This window comes from Schistocerca piceifrons, chromosome 3, assembly GCF_021461385.2.
Source record: "Schistocerca piceifrons isolate TAMUIC-IGC-003096 chromosome 3, iqSchPice1.1, whole genome shotgun sequence".
Lineage (NCBI taxonomy): Eukaryota > Metazoa > Arthropoda > Insecta > Orthoptera > Acrididae > Schistocerca > Schistocerca piceifrons.
The window spans coordinates 506,582,170-506,601,430 of NC_060140.1; the positions used below are offsets into that span (position 1 = coordinate 506,582,170).

At 41.8% G+C, this 19,261-nt stretch overlaps 1 protein-coding gene across 1 annotated transcript in view; it reads left to right on the forward strand.

Annotated features, from left to right (window-relative positions):
* The first annotated feature begins 4,220 nt into the window (after positions 1–4,220).
* The window catches only part of LOC124790084, a 36,609-nt gene continuing 21,568 nt past the window's right edge, over positions 4,221–19,261 (forward strand). Inside the window, exon 1 of the mRNA XM_047257650.1 lies at positions 4,221–4,315. Within this exon, the coding sequence (XP_047113606.1) occupies positions 4,283–4,315 (33 nt within the window). The 5' untranslated portion in view covers positions 4,221–4,282. The remainder of the gene's footprint in view (positions 4,316–19,261) is intronic.

Below are 19,261 nucleotides of genomic sequence, written 5' to 3' on the forward strand. Positions count from 1 at the left end.
TATGGCGCTGTGAGATATCAGCCTATGACTGATGATATACTGACACTTTGTATGTAGATAATGGAAATGCATTCCATCGAAACGCTACAAGATGATGATGACGCTACTCGGCTGACAACCTGTGAAGACTTCATATATGAAATTCGCCGAGAAAGCATGCACTCACATAAAATCTTATGTTTGTCACTTCTTTGCCTTTGCTAGTACTAGTATCCTTTTCTTCAGTTGATTCTAGTACAAGTGAAGGCAAAAAAACTGACATAAGTAAAATTTGTGTGTATGTCAACTGAGGCAATTGATCAGTGTTACGTATGTTTTTTTTTCTTTCACTGGCATTAATGTCCTGTCCTTCAGTTGACCTATACAGGCCCACGAAAGAAAGGGATACTTGTTTTCTGTGAAGCATGGGAAAAACAATTGCTTTTGCACCTCTGTATGCAATATAATTAGTCTAATCTTTTCCTCATGAAAACCTACAGGACCAATTATACGGCACTGTAGAGTATTCCTGGATTCCTCAGTCAAAGCTTGTTCTTGAAACTTATTAAGAAAGCTTATACACATTCGTACAGACAAAGGTCAATGGCCGGGTAGGCTTTAACTATATAAGAAGATAGTAACTGTTCTTGAAAGAACAGATGCTATTGATGACTGTGCAACTTCTCTAGAATAAATGCTAATTAACTGAAACCCTAAGCTGCCAACAGGTGTTGTTGATGTACCTCAATGGGGACAGCTGACAATGTGTGACCCAACTGGGACTCGAACCCTGAATCTCCTGCTTACATGGTAGATGCTCCATCCATCTGAGCCACCAAGGACGCAGATGAATAGCGCGACTGCAGGGACTTATCCCTTGCATGCTTCCCATGAGACCCACATTCCCAGCTGTCCACAACCTGCATACGTAATGTTCCTAATAGATATTTTGCCCATCCACTCATTACCGGCACACACTAAGGTGACGGTTCCCGTAAGAGTTCAGGCAACCTGTACGCATTGATGGGCAAAATATCTATTAGGAACATTACGTATGTAGATTGTGGACAGTTGGGAATGTGGGTCTCACAGGAGACATGCAAGGGATAAGTCCCTGCAGGCATGCTATTCATCTGTGTCCTCAGTGGCTCAGATGGATAGAGCATCTGCCATGTAAGCAGGAGATCCCGGGTTCGAGTCCCAGTCGGGGCAAACATTTTCAGCAGAGAGAAGCAATAAGTGAAAATGTGCACCAATGCAAGGGATCAAACCTGGGTCTACTGCTAATTAGGCATATGCACTAACCATTACACCACCCTGGCACTGTGGCTTTGCACAACTGCATGGACTATCTTAGCATGCCTCCCTCCTCAATCCAAATTGCCATTCACACCTCAGCCCACTAGATATTTCCCATAAACTTGATCAGAAATACCAAGTGGGCTGAGGGTTTAATGGGAATTTGGACTGTGGAGGTAGATGTGCTAGGCTACTCTGTTTGGTTGTGCAAAGCCACTGTACCAGAATGGCATAGTGATTAGTGCATCTGCAAACTGGGTGAGAGGTCCAGGTCCAAATTCTAGGCTTTGTACAAATTTTCATTCATCACTTCAGTCTGCATATGTACATCATAGGTGCCTGAGTCTGGAAAAGATCTCTGGAACTATATACTTTAATTTGAAATCTTTAGGCATTACTACTATTGGGAAGAATTTGTTTTAGTTTACATTTGATGACATCTGTCTGTTTTCGTTTAACTCACAGACTGTTAATGTAATGGATATCATTTGTGTCACAATTGTTTCCTGTTGCTTTCACTAGGATCGTATGTCAAGATGTATACTGCATGGCAGAAATGTCTATTGGCTTAGTTTTTTGAGCAGGCAGTTGAATGTGGCATTCAGAATCAAGAGAAGAGCACGGCAGCATCTTCTTACCCCAGGAGTCATTGGTGAGTGTCCGAGTGTGAGCCACTATGAAAAGGAACTATGTTTTACGGGCAGTGAGGAAGGAAACTATGTTTCATTTAGTAAGTTATATGAAACAATTTGTGTGTAAATGAAGGAACATTTACAGCAGAGAATTACCAAATGAGGTAGTGCAGCTATCAACACACTGACATCATATTCAGAAGAGTGAAGCTGCTCTGTCCAGCCATCCTGATTTGAGTTTTCCATGGTTTTCATGGATCACTAAAGCTGAACACCTGCTCTGTACCCATAGGTTACCAGTCCAATCCTCTTAAAGCATGTTATACGTGCTGTGTTTTATATATTGATTGACACTGTCTTACCTTGACAAAGCCTATATCATTGTGAGATGATCCTTGAATAAATAAAGGCAAGTGAATAATAACACTCCAGATCATAAGTGTTATTGTGCCTGACTTTTTATATCAGACATTACTATTTTGTTGTATTATTTATATAGCATGCTTTCAACTCTTGTCTGATGACAGTAATTATAAATAATTGAAGTCCTATTTTTCCTATTCTTCAATATTTTGATCTCAAATGTTTATCATGCTTCTTCCTTTGTACCTTCAAATTCAGTTGTCTAAAAGTATACTAGTTTCAAAATCTCAATAAAATACTGAAGAAGGAATAAGAAGTTTAATTGAGCTGGTTTGAAAACATATTTTCCCTGTTATTTCTATTAATTTTCTGTCATCAACCTGAATCAGGATTACATGGCATTTTTATTTCATTCAGTGTCAGACTTACTGCAGTTTTGTTGTTGGCCAATGTAACCACACAAACTGTTTAAAACCAGTGATATAACCCTCTCACTATAAGGAACTGTCGAGATTACGAGGTTCTGTCCTTGATTGATTTCATACAAATTACCTTTGCTTAGCTTTATGTTGAAAGGATAAACATTTTTGAAATATAAATTTGAAGGATATAAGATATAAAGGAGGATACAAGATGAACATCAACAAAAGCAAAACAAGGATAATGGAATGTAGTCTAATTAAGTCGGGTGATGCTGAGGGAATTAGATTAGGAAATGAGGCACTTAAAGTAGTAAAGGAGTTTTGCTATTTGGGGAGCAAAATAACTGATGATGGTCGAAGTAGAGAGGATATAAAATGTAGGCTGGCAATGGCAAGGAAAGCGTTTCTGAAGAAGAGAAATTTGTTAACATCCAGTATTGATTTAAGTGTCAGGAAGTCATTTCTGAAAGTATTCGTATGGAGTGTAGCCATGTATGGAAGTGAAACATGGACGATAAATAGTTTGGACAAGAAGAGAATAGAAGCTTTTGAAATGTGGTGCTACAGAAGAATGCTGAAGATTAGATGGGTAGATCACATAACTAATGAGGAAGTATTGAATAGGATTGGGGAGAAGAGAAGTTTGTGGGACAACTTGACCAGAAGAAGGGATCGGTTGGTAGGACATGTTCTGAGGCATCAAGGGATCACCAATTTAGTATTGGAGGGCAGCGTGGACGGTAAAAATCGTAGAGGGAGACCAAGAGATGAATACACTAAGCAGATTCAGAAGGATGTAGGTTGCAGTAGGTACTGGGAGATGAAAAAGCTTGCACAGGATAGAGTAGCATGGAGAGCTGCATCAAACCAGTCTCAGGACTGAAGACCACGACAACAAAATTTGAAGTTTTATAAAGTTAGTTTTTCACACATTATTTGCACTTACATTTATACTGAAAGTGATATGATCTACGAAGGAAAAAGAATGCTTCTAATATAAAAAAGAAATAACACATATGCTACACTTTTTGTAAAGTAAGTTTCAATGAAAACAGAATGGACATTAAATCTTACAGGTTGTATTACAGACAAGAATTAATAATTAGGAACATATTTCTGAAAGTTGTAACACCTGTTTTATCCTCCTTTTGAATAATGATCAAGAAGAATTATATATTTTCATTCTTTGCCTACACTGACAATTCTTGCTGTCCTCAAATGATGGAAAAAATTTGCTGATAGTATTGCTTATAGATAATGCCTTGTCATGCAATCTTATTTTGCATTCACAGCTGTATATTTCCTTATTCTGGGGCATCATGAAATATTTATGTTCATCATATATTCATCACATTATGTAACTGGATTTCCTGACTAAACACTTCTTATCTGTATGTATGAGTATGAGTATGTGTGTGTGTGTGTGTGTGTGTGTGTGTGTGTGTGTGTGTGTGTGTGTGTGAGAGACAGAGAGAGTGTGTCCTCAATTTGCAAAAAAGTATGAGAGGGGCTATTTATTCACTCAGTAGTCTATCAGATGTTTTGTGTGCAGCTGTAGTGTGAAATAGGACCAGCTTGTTTTCCAATATGCAGTGCCTGTTTTGGACAGTTGTTTCTTTGGTAATTACTATCAAGTATTAGCTTATTTGAAAGTCATTTACACTCTTTCATTCCCCTGTAACTCAGTAGTTTCACACATGTAATGAAAAGAGTATCTCGTTAATGCAATAAATACATTGTGTCCCTGTTAACACCTCTAACTAAAACAGGTTTAATCACTTAATTTGCATACAACTCCAAATAACTTAAAGATTAATATGATGGTTTGTACAGTTTCACTTCCTGCTGCTTTAATGACCCATCTAGTGTGGAAATACAGCTATAGTAAATAAAGCATACTTAAAAAAACGAACATGACACAAAGAACTTCAGCAAGTCTCTGACATCCACCAAGAAATTGAATATATCATACAAATTTAAAAGAAATAGAAATTAGTAGATGATTATCTGTGCTTTCTACAATGGATTGGAGATTTCTATTAACTTCATGACAAGTAGCAGTTATAATTGTTTACATGTCTTTGTTTCATTAACTCATAGATAAATGCTGTTCTAATAGAAATGTAAATGTACTCATGTACATATTTAGCTAACAATATGAGGTGAAAAATGTCCATAGAATGTAACTGACAAAGAAGCAGAAGTAGCAGCATTCTAGATATTTTCCTGTGTCAAGTATAACCTGAGTGAACACAACACCTACAGCAGTTTATCAGTAATTATTAATGCAATTCTAAAAGAGTTCAACTTTGTGAAAATATTTCTTGATATATTCAATATCCCTGGAGGTTCTCCTTCACTCTGAGATCTACAGAATTAATAAACTAATAATGTACACAGAAGCACTGTAAATCTTTTTTCTGTCATTTATTCTACGTCACATTGTGTAGTTTCTTCATATTTCATATTACCTGTTCCCTTCACAGTTCAGTTTTGCCCACACATACAGCCTTATTGTTGTCACTGCCTAACAGTCATCCATATTTTTTCTGTTGCTTTATCTCTCATGGTGTCTTTCTTACTGTGGATGTGTAACATGTGTAGAGTCAACTTCTAATTTTCCTCTTCTCTTTCTAGTATTAAGTTTGCTAACTGATTAGAAGGGCAGTGATAATTTTAACAAAAAGGCAGGGGGATGGGGGGGGGGGGGGGGCACCTTAAAATCAGGTCATAACCTTTATTTACCTAAGAAAATGTAGTGTGTAAACAACTTGTCTCCAACAAACTAAATTTAGACATAACTGATGATAGATTAAATGAGAACACAATGTCTAAAAACACCATTTTTAGGTTGGGTAAGACAACTGGTATGCTCCTATGAAGTTCTAGCCTCAACAATATAAAGAAATGCGTAGACTGCTACTCACCATAAAGATTGAATTGCAAACAAGCACAACAAAAATACTGTTAAACACTGCAGCTTTCAGCAAAAGCCTTCTCCAGTAAATAAAGCACACAAACATTCACTCAAATAAGCACCCCAGGTCCCTTACTACGAACCCCAACCTTTCAGGAGAGTAAATGACAGCCATACACAGTTCAGAAACAGATCCTGACCTAATTATTCTCCCTGCAGACAAAGGCTCCATCACTGTATGGTGAGTCACAGAGACTACTTGGCAGCAGGCCTCTGCCAGTTGTCTGACTCATCCACCTATAAACTCTGCCTTAGTGATTCTATCCTAGAGTCCAACAAAATCTTCAGTCCCTTATTAAAGTCTGAGGCTCTTCCCTGAACCTCTTCCCTGAATCCATTTCCCTCTACATCTCTATGACACCTGCACACCCAACTTCTACATACTCCCCAAAATTCAGGCAAACTCAACCACCATTATAGCTTGTTATTGTTCCCGCATTGAAACGATTTTGGCCTTCATTGATGAACACCTCCAACAGATTGTCTATAATCTATCTTCCCACATCAGAGATACCAGCCATTTTCTTCATTGACTCTCCACCATTTCCACCCCTTTTCCTCCTGGTTCCCTACTGGTTACTGTCAATGCCACTTCCCTGAACAGCAACATCCCTCATGTTCATGGTCTTGACACAACTGAACACTACCTTTTCCAATGTCCTTCAGTCTCTAAACCCACCCATATAACTTTATCCTAGAACATAACTTTTTCTCCTCAGAAGGGAAGATATACAAACAATTCCTTGGCACTGCCATGGGCAACCGCATGGGACCCTCCTATGCCAACCTGTTTATGGGCCATCTAGGGAAAACCTGCCTCCTAAAACCCCAAATCACTGGTCTGGTTCAGTTTCATTGATGGTATCATCATGGTCTGGACTCATGGCCAAGACACCCTACCCTCATTCTTTCACAACCTCAACACCTTCTCTCCCATCCGCTTCACATGGTTTTCCTGCCCTCCTTCCAAGATGTTGGCTTCCTCCTCTCTGATGGCTCCATCCACACCTCTGTCCACTTCAACTACCCACAGTATCTGCATTTTGACAGCTTCCATCCCTTCAATACCAAAAAATTCCTCCCACACAGCCATGCCACATGGGGATGGCATATGTACAGTAACAAGAACTCTGTTTCCCAGCATGCTGAAGGTCTCACCAAGGCCTTCTCAGAAAGGCACTATCAAACAGATCTTGTATGGAAACAGATTTCCAGGGCCATTTCCCTACACACCCCAAACCCTCCAACCACCCTCAAGAGCCAGCTACAAAAGAGTGCCCCCTTTGTCACCCAATACCAACCCAGACTGGAACAACTGAACCACACCAATCATTAAGACTTTGATTATCTATCATTATGCCTTGAAATGAGGCAAGTGGGCAGTGGTAAGAAGGAAGCTTGGGCATGGAGGGGGAGGGATAGTAGGATAGGTGTGGCGGACAGTGCAGTGCTGCTGGGGATTGCCTAGAGGCGAGGTGGAGAGAGGGTAGGGCAGCTATGAGCCGTTGGGAGGTTAGGCGGAGGGCAGGAGAGAGATTTTTGGGGGGTAATGGGAAAGGAGAGAAGTAAAAATGCTGAGTGTGATGGTGGAATGAGGGCTGTATAGTGCTGGAATGGGAACAGGTAGGCTAGATAGGTGAGGACAATGACTAACAAAGGTCGAGGCAAGGAGGGTTACGGGAACGTAGAATATATTGCAGGGAAAGGTCCCACCTATGCATTTTGGAAAAGCTGGTGTTGGTGGGAAGGATCCATATGACACAGGTTGTGAAGCAGTCATTGAAATGAATGATGCCATATTTGGCAGTGTGCTCAGCAACTGGGTGGTCCACTTGTTTCTTGGCCACAGTTCATTGATGCTCATTCATGTGGACAGACAGCTTGCTGATTGTCATGCTCACATAGAATGCAGCACAGTGGTTGCAGCTTAGCTTGTAGATCACATGACTAGCTTCACAGGTAGCCCTACCTTTGATGGGACAGGTGATGTTTGTGACCGGACTGGAGTAGGTGGTGGTGGGAGGATATATGTGATAGGTCTTGCACCTAGGCCTATTACACGGGTATGAGCCATGAGGTAAGGGGTTGGGAGCAGGGGTTGTGTAGAGATGGATGAGTACATTGTGTACATTTCCTGGACAGTGAAATACCATTGTTGGGGGGGGGGGGGGGGGGGAAGGATACTGGACAGGACATTTCTCATTTCAGGACATGACGAGAGGTAGTTGAAACCCTGGCAGAGAATGTAATTCAGTTGCTCCAGTCCTGGGTGTGACTGAGTTACAAGGGGAATGGTCTGAGACTGGATGGTGGTGCTTTGGGATGTGCTGGGAGACTGAAAAGATAAGTCACAAGAGGTTTGTTGTTGTACAAGCTTGGGAGGATAATTAAGGTCTGGTGAAAGTTCCAGTGAGCCCCTCAGTATATTTTGAGAGGGACCGCTTGGCACTGCAAAAGCAGTGATCACGGGTGGCTAGGCTGTATGGAGGGGACTTCTTGGTATGGAATATGTGGCAGTTGTTAAAGTGTAGGTATTTCTGGTGTTTCCTAGGTTTGATATGGACGGAGCTACTGAGAGCCATTTTTCAAGTGGTGGTCAACATCTAGGAAGGTGGCTTGTTGGGTTGAGTAGGACCAGGTGAAGCAAATGGGGGAAAAGTTGTTGAGGTTCTGGAGGAATGAGGATAGGGTGTCCTCACCTTCAATCCAGATTTCAAAGATGTCATTAATGAATCTGAACCAGGTGAGTGGTTCAGGATTCTGGATGTATAGGAAGGATTCCTCTAGATGGCCCATTAATAGGTTGGCATAGGATGGTGCCATGTGGGTCCCCATAGCCATACCTGGGATTAGTTTGTAGATAATGCCTTCAAAGTATAAGTAATTGTGGGTGAGGATATAGTTAATCATGGCTATTAGGAAGGAGCTTGTCTGTTTGGAATCTGTTGGGCACTGGGGAATGTAGTGTTCAATAGTGATAAGGCCATGGCCATCATGGATGTTGATTAAAGGTAGGTGGCATCAATAGTGATGAGCAGGGCACTGTTTAGTAAAGGGACAGGAACTGTGGAGAGTCAGTGGAGGAAATGGTTGGTATCTTATATATAGGAGAGTAGGTTCCGAGTAATAGGTTGAAGGTGTTGATCTACTAGAGCAGAGATTCTCTCAGTAGGGGCACAGTAACCGGCCACAATGGGGAGCGTCCTGGATAGTTGGGTTTACGGACTTTAGGAGGCATGTAGAAGGTAGGAGTGCGGGGAGTGGTAGGAGGGGGCAGAGAGGTGGACTCCGGGTAGATGTTCTGGGATGGGCCTATGATCTGGGGAGTGACTCGAGATCCTGCTGGGTTTCTGGAATGGGGCCACTGTGACGTTTGTGGGTGGATGTATCTGACACCTGGTGGAGTCCTTCTGCCAGGTAATCCTTGTGGTTCAAAACAACAGTGGTGGAGCCTATGTCTGCATGTAGGATTATAAGGCATGATCAGTTTTTAGATGGTGGAATGTGAATCTTTTTGTGGATGAAAGGTTAGTTTGCATGTTCAGGGAGTTGGTGGCAGTGACAGTGGATCACAGTTGGATTCATGAGTGAGCTCAGTTAGGCAGGGTTCAACATTGTTCTTTGGTTGAGTCTGGTTGGTGGGTTGGTGGTGAGAAAGTCTTTCCACTGTAGCAACCAGGAGAAGGAGAGAAGGTCTTTAACAAGTCATGGTTGAATTTGGGAGTGGAGCAAAAGGTAAGGCCTTTGGAAAAGACTGATGTTTCTGTGGGGCTAAGGCTTCTGTAGGAAAGGTTCATGACAGTGTTTAGGGTCTGTTTAGGTTCTGGATTCTGTGTGGTGGTGGGAGTTTTGGAGGATGGAGTAAATTTAGTAGGTCAGTGAGAAAGGTTTGTCAGCTATGAGGGGACAGGGAGGAGGTTTGGAGGTTGTTGCAGAGGTGGTGGACAGTGGTACTCCAAGGTGGAGTAGGAAGTGAGCAGGGTGGAGAGCTTTTCGAGATGGCGTTGTGCATGTTGCTCTAGTTCATAGAGGGCAAGAGTTTCAATGTGTGTTAGGGGTTCCAGGAATTAGGATTGCATAGCAGGAGAATTTTGCAGAGGGAGAGAAGGTATTGCAAGGAGATTTGGGCTTGGATGATATGGTTTTGCAGGACTATGTTGGTGAGTGCTAAGTATTGGCAAAATCTGAACAGATGGAGGTCATTGTGGAAGGAGGGGTGGCAGCTGAGGATAGTTAATTTGATGGTAAGGCCATTTGGGGGGGGGGGGGGGGGATTTCACGAGCCAAGCAACAACACAGGAACAGTACGTGTGACTGGGTTCTGTCTAGGGATAAGGAAACTTTTCTGTATTGATACAGTTACATTCCATCCTGGATTTTCCATTGTTTGATTTTTTCCTAATACTGTTAATGTTCCAACCTCGAGTTTCCATTGTTTAAGATCTAGTCTCATTCATACAGTTATTTGAAGTTTCAAACATTTACTCCATAACAAGCAGCTGTTTGAATTAGTTTCCGCATTTTGAAATGAGAAATATCAAAGTTGTCTTTATAATAATCCATCTCACAAGTTAACACCACATTCAACAGCGGTCAGATTTGGTGTGGTTAAATTGAATGTTATTCTATTCTAAATTATTACATTGTGTGTAGCCTTGCCTTTGATGAGATAGGTGGTGTTAGAAATCGGACTGGAGTAGGTGGTGGTAGGAGGATGAGTGGGTCAGGTCTTCCATCTAGGTCTATTATAGTGGTATGAGCCATGAGGTAAAGGATTGGGAGCAGGGGTTGTGTAAGAATGGACGAGTATATTGTATAGGTTCGGTGGTTGGTGGAATACCACGGTAGGAGGGGTGGGAAGGATAGTGGGTAGGACATTTCTCATTTCAGGGAATGACGAGAGGTAATCAAAACCCCGGCGGAGAATGTAGTTCAGTTGCTCCAGTCCTGGATGGTACTGAGTTACGAGGGAAATGCTCCTCTGTGGCCAGACTGTGGGACTTTGGGAGGTGATAGGAGACTGGAAAGATAAGGCACAAGAGATTTGTTTTTGTACAAGGATGTGAGGATAATTACGGTCAGTGAAGGCTTCAGTGAGACCGTCGGTACATTTAGAGAGGGACTGCTCATCACAGCAGATGTGATGACCGTGGGTGGTTAGGTGTTATGGAAGGGACTTCTTGGTATGGAATGGGTGGCAGCTGTCAAAGTGGAGGTATTGCTGGTGGTTAATAGGTTTGATATGGATCATCCTATGCTAACATATTCATGGGCCATCTAGAGGAATCCTTCTGTGCAGATGTTAGCCCAGGCTGTCACTTGTACCTTGAGTCCCATCACTTCACCAGGTGTCACATGCTTCCAGGTGATGTGCTGCCTGTGGCAACAGGCTGATAGCCTACCTTAGCAGCTTCATGCAGCTGAGTACTGCTTTTGCTGCTCTGAGCACCTTCATGACTGTTGAAGATTAAGCTTTTCATTGTGTTGTCTAACTCCAGCCTCTACTGAGTTACTCACCCATATTTGTAAAACCCAAGTCACATTGTGTACTAAGTGTGAACTCAAAATTTACCCCCCCCCCCACCAACGTTTTAGACTTTTCCCCCAACAGAATTTCATCAGGTGTACATCAAGAGGATTCGTGCACTAATGAGCTCATTATATTTTCAAAATCAGCTGTATTCAGGGTGACAATTATTGAACTATATGAAAAAATATAAATTAGTTGCAAACTACAGCTTGCACACTTAATTCAGCATGTAAATGTCACTACAGATATTCAGATTTAGGTTATGAAATGTTCGATATGCCTGCCGTCCTTGGCAATGATGTGGTGCAGACAAATAGCAAAACTCTGCATGACCTGCTGAAGTGTCGGAACATTGATGCTGCCGATGAGCTCAGCAATGGTTTTGGGGCTATTGCTGTACACCTTGTCTTTAATACAGCACCACAAAAAGGAGTCACATCTGTTCAGGTGTGGAGAATATAGTGGCCAATTGAACCCCGTGCCAGTGGCACCCCAGTGAGTACACTAGAGCCAGAATGCAGCCCCCAAGGTGCTCCTCCAGGACATCAAACACTCTCCTGCTTCAATGGGGTCAATCTCCATCTTGCATGAACCACATCTTGTTGAAATCAGGGTCACTTTGGATAATGGGTATGAAATTATCTTCCAAAACCTTCACCTGTACATTCAGTAGTCACCGTACCATCAAGGAATATCACATGCATTATTCTGCAGCTAGATATGGCACACCACACAGTCACCTATTGAGGCTGAAGAGACTTTTTGATCATGAAACGTGGATCCTCAGACCCCCAAACATGCCAATTTTGTGTATTGACAAACCCATCCAAATAAAAGTGGGCTTCATCGCTAAACCAAACCCTATTCACATCAAAGCCCAATTCTGTTTACAATACTGTTGGTGAAACACAACCACTGTTCCATGGCCCTGGTGCTTAATGGCTGAGGGTTTGAATTTTGTATGGGAAGTGATGGAGATCTTCAACAACAATGTCGCAGTGTCTCCTGGTTGATTTCCACCTGTTGTGCAGCTTGTCTGATCGATTTCCTGGGGCTGGATTCAAGCAGAGCACGTGTCTTCTCAATGTTTTCAGGCATTTTCACCCTTTTTGGTAAAGACCAACATTGCCACCACTGTCCTCATGAACACTGCCCATTATCTCAAACTTGTGAATCAAATTCTTGATTGTTAGCACACTATGACCAGTTGTCTTCAGCTTGAACTCGGTCACAAACTTCCTTTGAGTCACAGTTGGGCTGTTGTTGTTCCATAGTAGGCCTTCACAAGCACTATATACTCAGGCATACTGTACCGTGACATTTTCATGTGCAAATGGCCAATAACAAGGGGTGTGCACATGCGCATACTAATTCCCATCATGCCCCGTGGCCATCTGTGCAGTTTAAACATCCTAATGCAAACTGTTCAGAAGTTATGGTGATTTTATTTCATATAGTTCAATACATGTCACCCTATACTTGACCCACACCTAGTTATTGCCATGTCCATAGATAGATCCATGCATTCCACTGATTAGCCTAATTGATACATATATTATGCAATGATATTAATCTTTGAGTGATAGCTGATAATATGAATAATTTGATCCACTGCTAATATCACTACTCCTATTGCTGCTTCTGCTACGACTGCTATTATTACCACTACTACTACTACTACTACTACAAGAGTAACATGATGCTATTTACATGCCAGTTGAAATTTGTTTCACCATGCGTGTGAAGACTATGTGTGCAGCATTACATCACTTATGTTAGTGGTCATGGCTTCCTTACATCATTTTCACATACTGGTACCACATCTCTAAAAATAAATTATAAAGACAATCAGTGATGCCAGCCTATAACTGAAAGCATTGATGTTATTATGCTATAATTTAATATATATTAATTAATCATGCAGTTTGTGTCATCAGTACAGTAACAGTGTGTGAATGAGCTGAAACATATGACCACCTGCTTAATAACTTGTTTGTGAGTCTTTGGAATCAAACATCTCTGATTCTGTATATCAGTGATCTGGCAGTTTGTTGGTAGGTTTATGGAGATATGTGTCATTAGATGTCTATGCACAGATCATGTAATTCACATAAATAATGGACCACTGACTTGTGTATGCAGTGACAGCACCCATTAGTGACCCAGATGGGTTCTGTAGGATTTAGATCAGGTGAATTTGGTCACTGAGACATCAACATGAGTACACTATAATGCTCCTCCAACCACTGTAGCACTGTTCTGGCTCTGAGACATGAACAATTATACTGATGAAACATGACATCGCTGTCAGGGTAGACACCAAGCATGAAGGGGTGCAGGTGGTTTGTAGCTGGCAGCATGTCTTCAGTTGCCATCACAGGTCCCATGCAAGCACAGCAGAATGTCTCCAACAGCATAATAGTGCTCCCACTAGCCTGCATCAGTTGCATGGTTCACATTTCGAGCCGCAGTTCACCTCAGTGATGGCGTTTGTGGAGACAACCATTGACCTAGTGTAGCAAAAATGTGATTCACCCAAAGAGCTAACATGTTTTCATTGATCAGTGGTCGAATCCCTATGGTCCCATGCCCACTGCAATCGTAATTGACTATGTCGTTGGGTCAACATGTGAACAAGTAGGGGTGATCTGCTTCAGAGCTCCACGTTCAACAATGCACGATGAACAGTGTGCTAGAAAACACATGTGCATGCACCAACATTATGCTCTTTCAGCAGAGATGCCACAGATCATGATCTGTCCTACTTTACAGAGCACACAAGCCTCCAAACCCCATGTTCTGTGAAGAGTCATGAACATCCTACCATTTAGTACCTACTGGTTGTTTTATTGTCCTTCTACCCATTTCCTAGATACTCATGACAGTAGCACATGAAAATTCAACCAGCTTAACCATTTTTGAGATATTCATTCACAAGCTTTGCGTATAATAATCTGCCCTTTGTCAAAGTCACTTATCTCAAAGGATTTACCCATTTGCAGCCCATATCTTTGCTAGGGCGATCCCCTATCTGTGCCTGCTCTGCTTACATACTTTTGTTACCATGTCATGTGCCTACAATGCCACCAAGCAGCATCCAACATCACAGTGGGCAGTGGTCATAATATTTTGCCTTATCAATGAACATTCCATTTAAGTATATGTGTTTTGTTATACGTAGTATGAAAATTCAGAGGCCACTTCTCGGAGTGCGACATGCAATTAGCATAGAACTGACACAGAATTTCAGTGTGGAACTACCTTTTTCATAAAGAAATTTCCTTTCCTATTAGTACAGAGCTGGGCTATCTGCGCTAGGGACAAGGAAAGTAACATCTTAACCAAGAAGTTATTTAGGTCTCGGTGCATTCTTTGGAAGTATAAGTTTGTAACTGCACATGTTAGTAATGGCAAAATTTTTATCTGGGCCTCACCCATTAGTATTATCACGAAATTGTCACATGGCAACTGTGGGTACATTTGTGATTTTGACTCCTGAGCTTTGTAGACTTTCTCTATAGAATCCACTTCTAGTATATATTGCACCCATATTTCCACTCTAGTGCAGTCATTTGTATGTCTCACTGCTTCAATCTTGAGGTCACAGTCCATGATACATAGTAAGGACCTTTTCTTGACAGCAAGTGACAATATTACAGTTCATTATTTGTAATAGAGTCCCTCACAGAATTGAGGACATCATCAAAAAGAATTTACATTCAATTTTTTTCAGTGATTTCCTCTCTCTTATCTCTTGAAAGCTTTAAATGACCTAAGTCTGACTGACGGCTGACATTTGACTTGCAGATTGATACAGTAATTTAAACGAAGTGATGACATCCTTAAACCACTTAAATGCTATTCAAACTACTCATGTATTCTGAGAATAGTGATAAGACTCAAATAAAAGGATGCCCTATGATGAGAACATTGACAAATCCAACAACAAAGTAAAAGCAATGTTGAATTTTATAAAAAGGGGAAGAGGAGAAAACAATGTAATTTACACTAAACACAAGAATGAAATGATAAACTCACGCATGCACACATTCAGTCTCCATTATTACAGTCACTAAAGATGTAAAACCAGTCAGAGGTTTAAAAAATTCCTGTTCATTTGGAATTGATGTAATTCCAGTAACAATAATCAAAAATTGTGCATAGACTATTGCTGAACCACAATCACTTCTGTGACTGTCCTTTCCAGGAAGGTACCTTCCAAGAGTCACTGAAAATCTGAAAAGTAATTCCTATTTCCAATAAAGTTGATATTAAAGACATCAAAAACTATGGGCTTATCACAACTTTATCCTGCTCCTCCAAAGTATTTGAAAAAGTTGTGCATAAAAAAACTTATAGGCTTCATTGACCAATAAAGTATACTGAGTATATATTAAAACAGATTTAGAAACAACAGATCTACAAAAACAACTTCATATTACTGCATTAATATGATGTGAGAGCTATTAGATATAGAACAATCCACTACAGGCATATTTCTTCATCTATCAAAGCTTTTGATAACAGTGGATAAAAAAATACTTCTAATAAAAATATATCAGTACAGTATCGGAGTACTTGCAAACAGATGAATTGGATTATTCCCATGTAATCACACACAGAAGGTCAGATTGAAGTACACTTACAAAAAACTCAATTCAGTAACTTGTGATGACTATAAATCCAAGAAAATGAACTTTACACTTTGTGAGACTAAGTACCTTAACTCGCGTAGTTCTATTCCACTGTTTACTTGGTACGTAGCTTGATACTACATGAACGTATCAAAAAATATGTGTCTTGAAATACTGTATTGGTTTTCATCATCACATTAGGAGCAAAACCCACTTTCTTGACCCCAAGTCTTTCAGCCTTCGGCCAGCAGGGGTGGCCGAGCGGTTCTAGGCGCTACAGTCTGGAACCGCATGACTGCTACAGTCGCTGGTTCGAGTTCTACCTCAGGCATGGATGTGTGTGATGTCCTTAGGTTAGTTAGGTTTAAGTAGTTCTAAGTTCTAGGGGACTGATGACCCCAGAAGTTAAATCCCATAGTGCTCAGAGCCATTTGAACCATTTTGAGCCTTCTGGTAAGCAAATACATGTTGTCCTTTGTGTGTACAGTAATGTCAACAGTGGAGCATCTGGCACTAGATAATTCTCATTATGTGTTATCTAGTCACCCACTGACATTTGACTGTGAAGCACAGATTCTGGCAATGACAGAGTGTGTGAGTGAATGTGAAAATATGCACTTGCATTCGGCCACACCACTAACAGCTAACTTAACCTGTACCGGGTTGCAGTGGTGTAAAATGTACATGACCTGAGCAATGCATACACGAAGACTTTCTTATAACTGAGTGTTCTCTTTTGCACAGGACTGTAGCCCACTTCATTTGAAGCAGGGTTACTCTCTGACACTCCTCAGCCATTCCTACTGTGTTCCCAATGGATATTCAACCACATCAGTAAATGGAGAGTTATGCACAAATCATGTCGACAGCTTCCATTTGGCCAACCATTTTTCCCTTCACATATGTGTCGTACAACTACCCAATGATCATAGTCACCCCTTCCATGCTGGTCTAGACTGTATCAGTGGTTACTGCATCATGTACCAACTGCAGCTATCACTTCGTCCAAGGCACGATGACCTCAACTGAAATGTCACTTCCCTACAACCTGATGTCCATATCACTCAGTCAAGATACCATGGACAAGGCCCTGTCTGCTATGCCTCAGCCTGTGATTCAACCCCAACTGATGCTGCCTACCATGATGCAGTATGCCTCACTGTTCAAGTTTCCATGGTTACCTCAACTTCAGAGAGACAATCCCAAAACTTGGACATTCACTAGATAATGACCAACAATGCCACATTCATCTGTCTTGTGAGCCATCTCTATGACCCTATGGAGTAAGTGACTTACTCCTGGCATCTCCAGCACACCACAAGTGTCGGGATGCCATGTGCAACCCCTGCCATCTATCAGAAAGCAAAAAAAGTGGTCCAACTAAAACATTCATATTTCTTTACGTACTACATGAATATGTAATAAAAAATGGGGGTTCCTATTTAAAAAATGCAGTTGACATCCATTTGACCTATGGCAGCGCCATCTAACAGGTCAACCATAGCGCCATCTGGTTTCCCCCTTCAAGCTAGATAAGTTTCATTCTTTGTAGTTTTTTCGTTTGATGCTTATTTCGTGAGATATATGGCATGGTCACGATCAATGGACCACCCTGTATACTTTCAGTTGTTGATTGTATGACAAAATGGAATGAAACCTTATTACTGACGGACACCACAGCTGATGCTGTCACCCATGCCTCTGTTGTCACATGGGTCACACACTTTGGGTGCCCCTCTTCAATAATGACTGATCAGGGAAGCCAGTTTGCCGGCCGAAGTGGCCGTGCGGTTCTAGGCGCTGCAGTCTGGAACCGCGAGACTGCTGCGGTCGCAGGTTCGAATCCTGCCTCGGGCATGGATGTGTGTGCTGTCCTTAGGTTGGTTAGGTTTAAGTAGTTCTAAGTTCTAGGGGACTAATGACCTGAGAAGTTGAGTCCCATAGTGCTCAGAGCCATTTGAACCATTTTGAACCATTTTTAGGGAAGCCAGTTTGAGTCCTCCCTCTTTGCCATATTGTGTACCATGAGTGTCTTGGATAAGTTCCATACTACTACTTATCACCTCCAAAGTAAAGGGCTCATGGAGCCCTGGCACCACACATTCAAGGTGGTGCTGATATGTCACTGCAGTTTGTTGTCCGAGACCCTGCTGTGGGTCTTACTTGCCATTCACTTTGCATACAGGGAGGATCCGAATGCTTCTCTAGCAGAAATCCTGTAGAGTGAGCTATTAGTACTACCAGATGAGTTCATTGAAGATTTTGCACTCTCATGTCAGGATGAGCTCCTGGTACTAGTCGAGTAGGTTGACACTCACATCTCAAACTTGCACACCCCTCTTCTATGACCACACTTGCTACTGCATATGTTTATCCATGAAGAACTGACCTCTTGTGACTTAGTGATGTTATGGTATGACACATCAAACTGGCTGTTTAGCCTCCCTACTTGGTCCTCACAAGATATTCTCGCAAAGTGATAACACCATCAACATCCTCCTTAATGGTAAGCTACAAAGACTTTCATTCTATAGGGTTAAATTGACCAGGATACTTCACCTTGTTTCCTTCCTGGGTGCAGACAGAGGCTCTTCACACCATACCTCTCTCCCATGTGATAGTGATCCTCCTCTCCCATCCATGGTGTGCCATGAAGCGCCCTACGTGAATGTTCAACCATCAATGGTAGGTGAGCCAAGTTAGTGCAAATACTCAACATCTTCTCCTCCCTCTACAGACACCAACAGCGCCATGTTCATGGTTGACATGTCGGATTTATACCCTGAAGACCTCTCTCTACAACTCTGCAACAGCACTCTCCTTGTGTGCACTACCCTGCAGCCTTCACAGGACAGCTCACCAATCATCCATATCATCTTCATTTGGTCTTTCAAACTGCCACCCAATGCCAGTGAGGATGATCTTTTGGCCACACTGTTGACCAACGGCCATCTCCACACCATGATACCTCTGCCAGCCTCTCTCCTGCACTGCTCAATCCCTTCTACCTCCATCTTGGCTTAGACACTACATCATCCTAATACTACTACTACTGCCTTCCACAGGATGCCAAGCAGTGGTCCACCTTCCCATGTGACCTATCTCCTCACGGCCAGACAAGAATCCTAAACATTCTATCCTACTTGTACCAGAAGTAGCAACATGGCCTATTTGACTCTTCTCTGCACACATTGATGCACCCCTATCCCCAGCACTCCACACTACTAGGTGTGCCTCAGGGTTCAGTACTGAGACCTCTGCTATTCCTCTTGCTTATCAATAATTTCTGTTTGAAAGTTAGCGCTGACAGAACTATTATTTTTGCAGATGACACAACTGTGCTCCTCAAAGGGGAAAACACAGAGACAGAACAGAAGGCTATGAATTTGGCTATAGAACAACATAACAACTTGGCAGCAGACAGT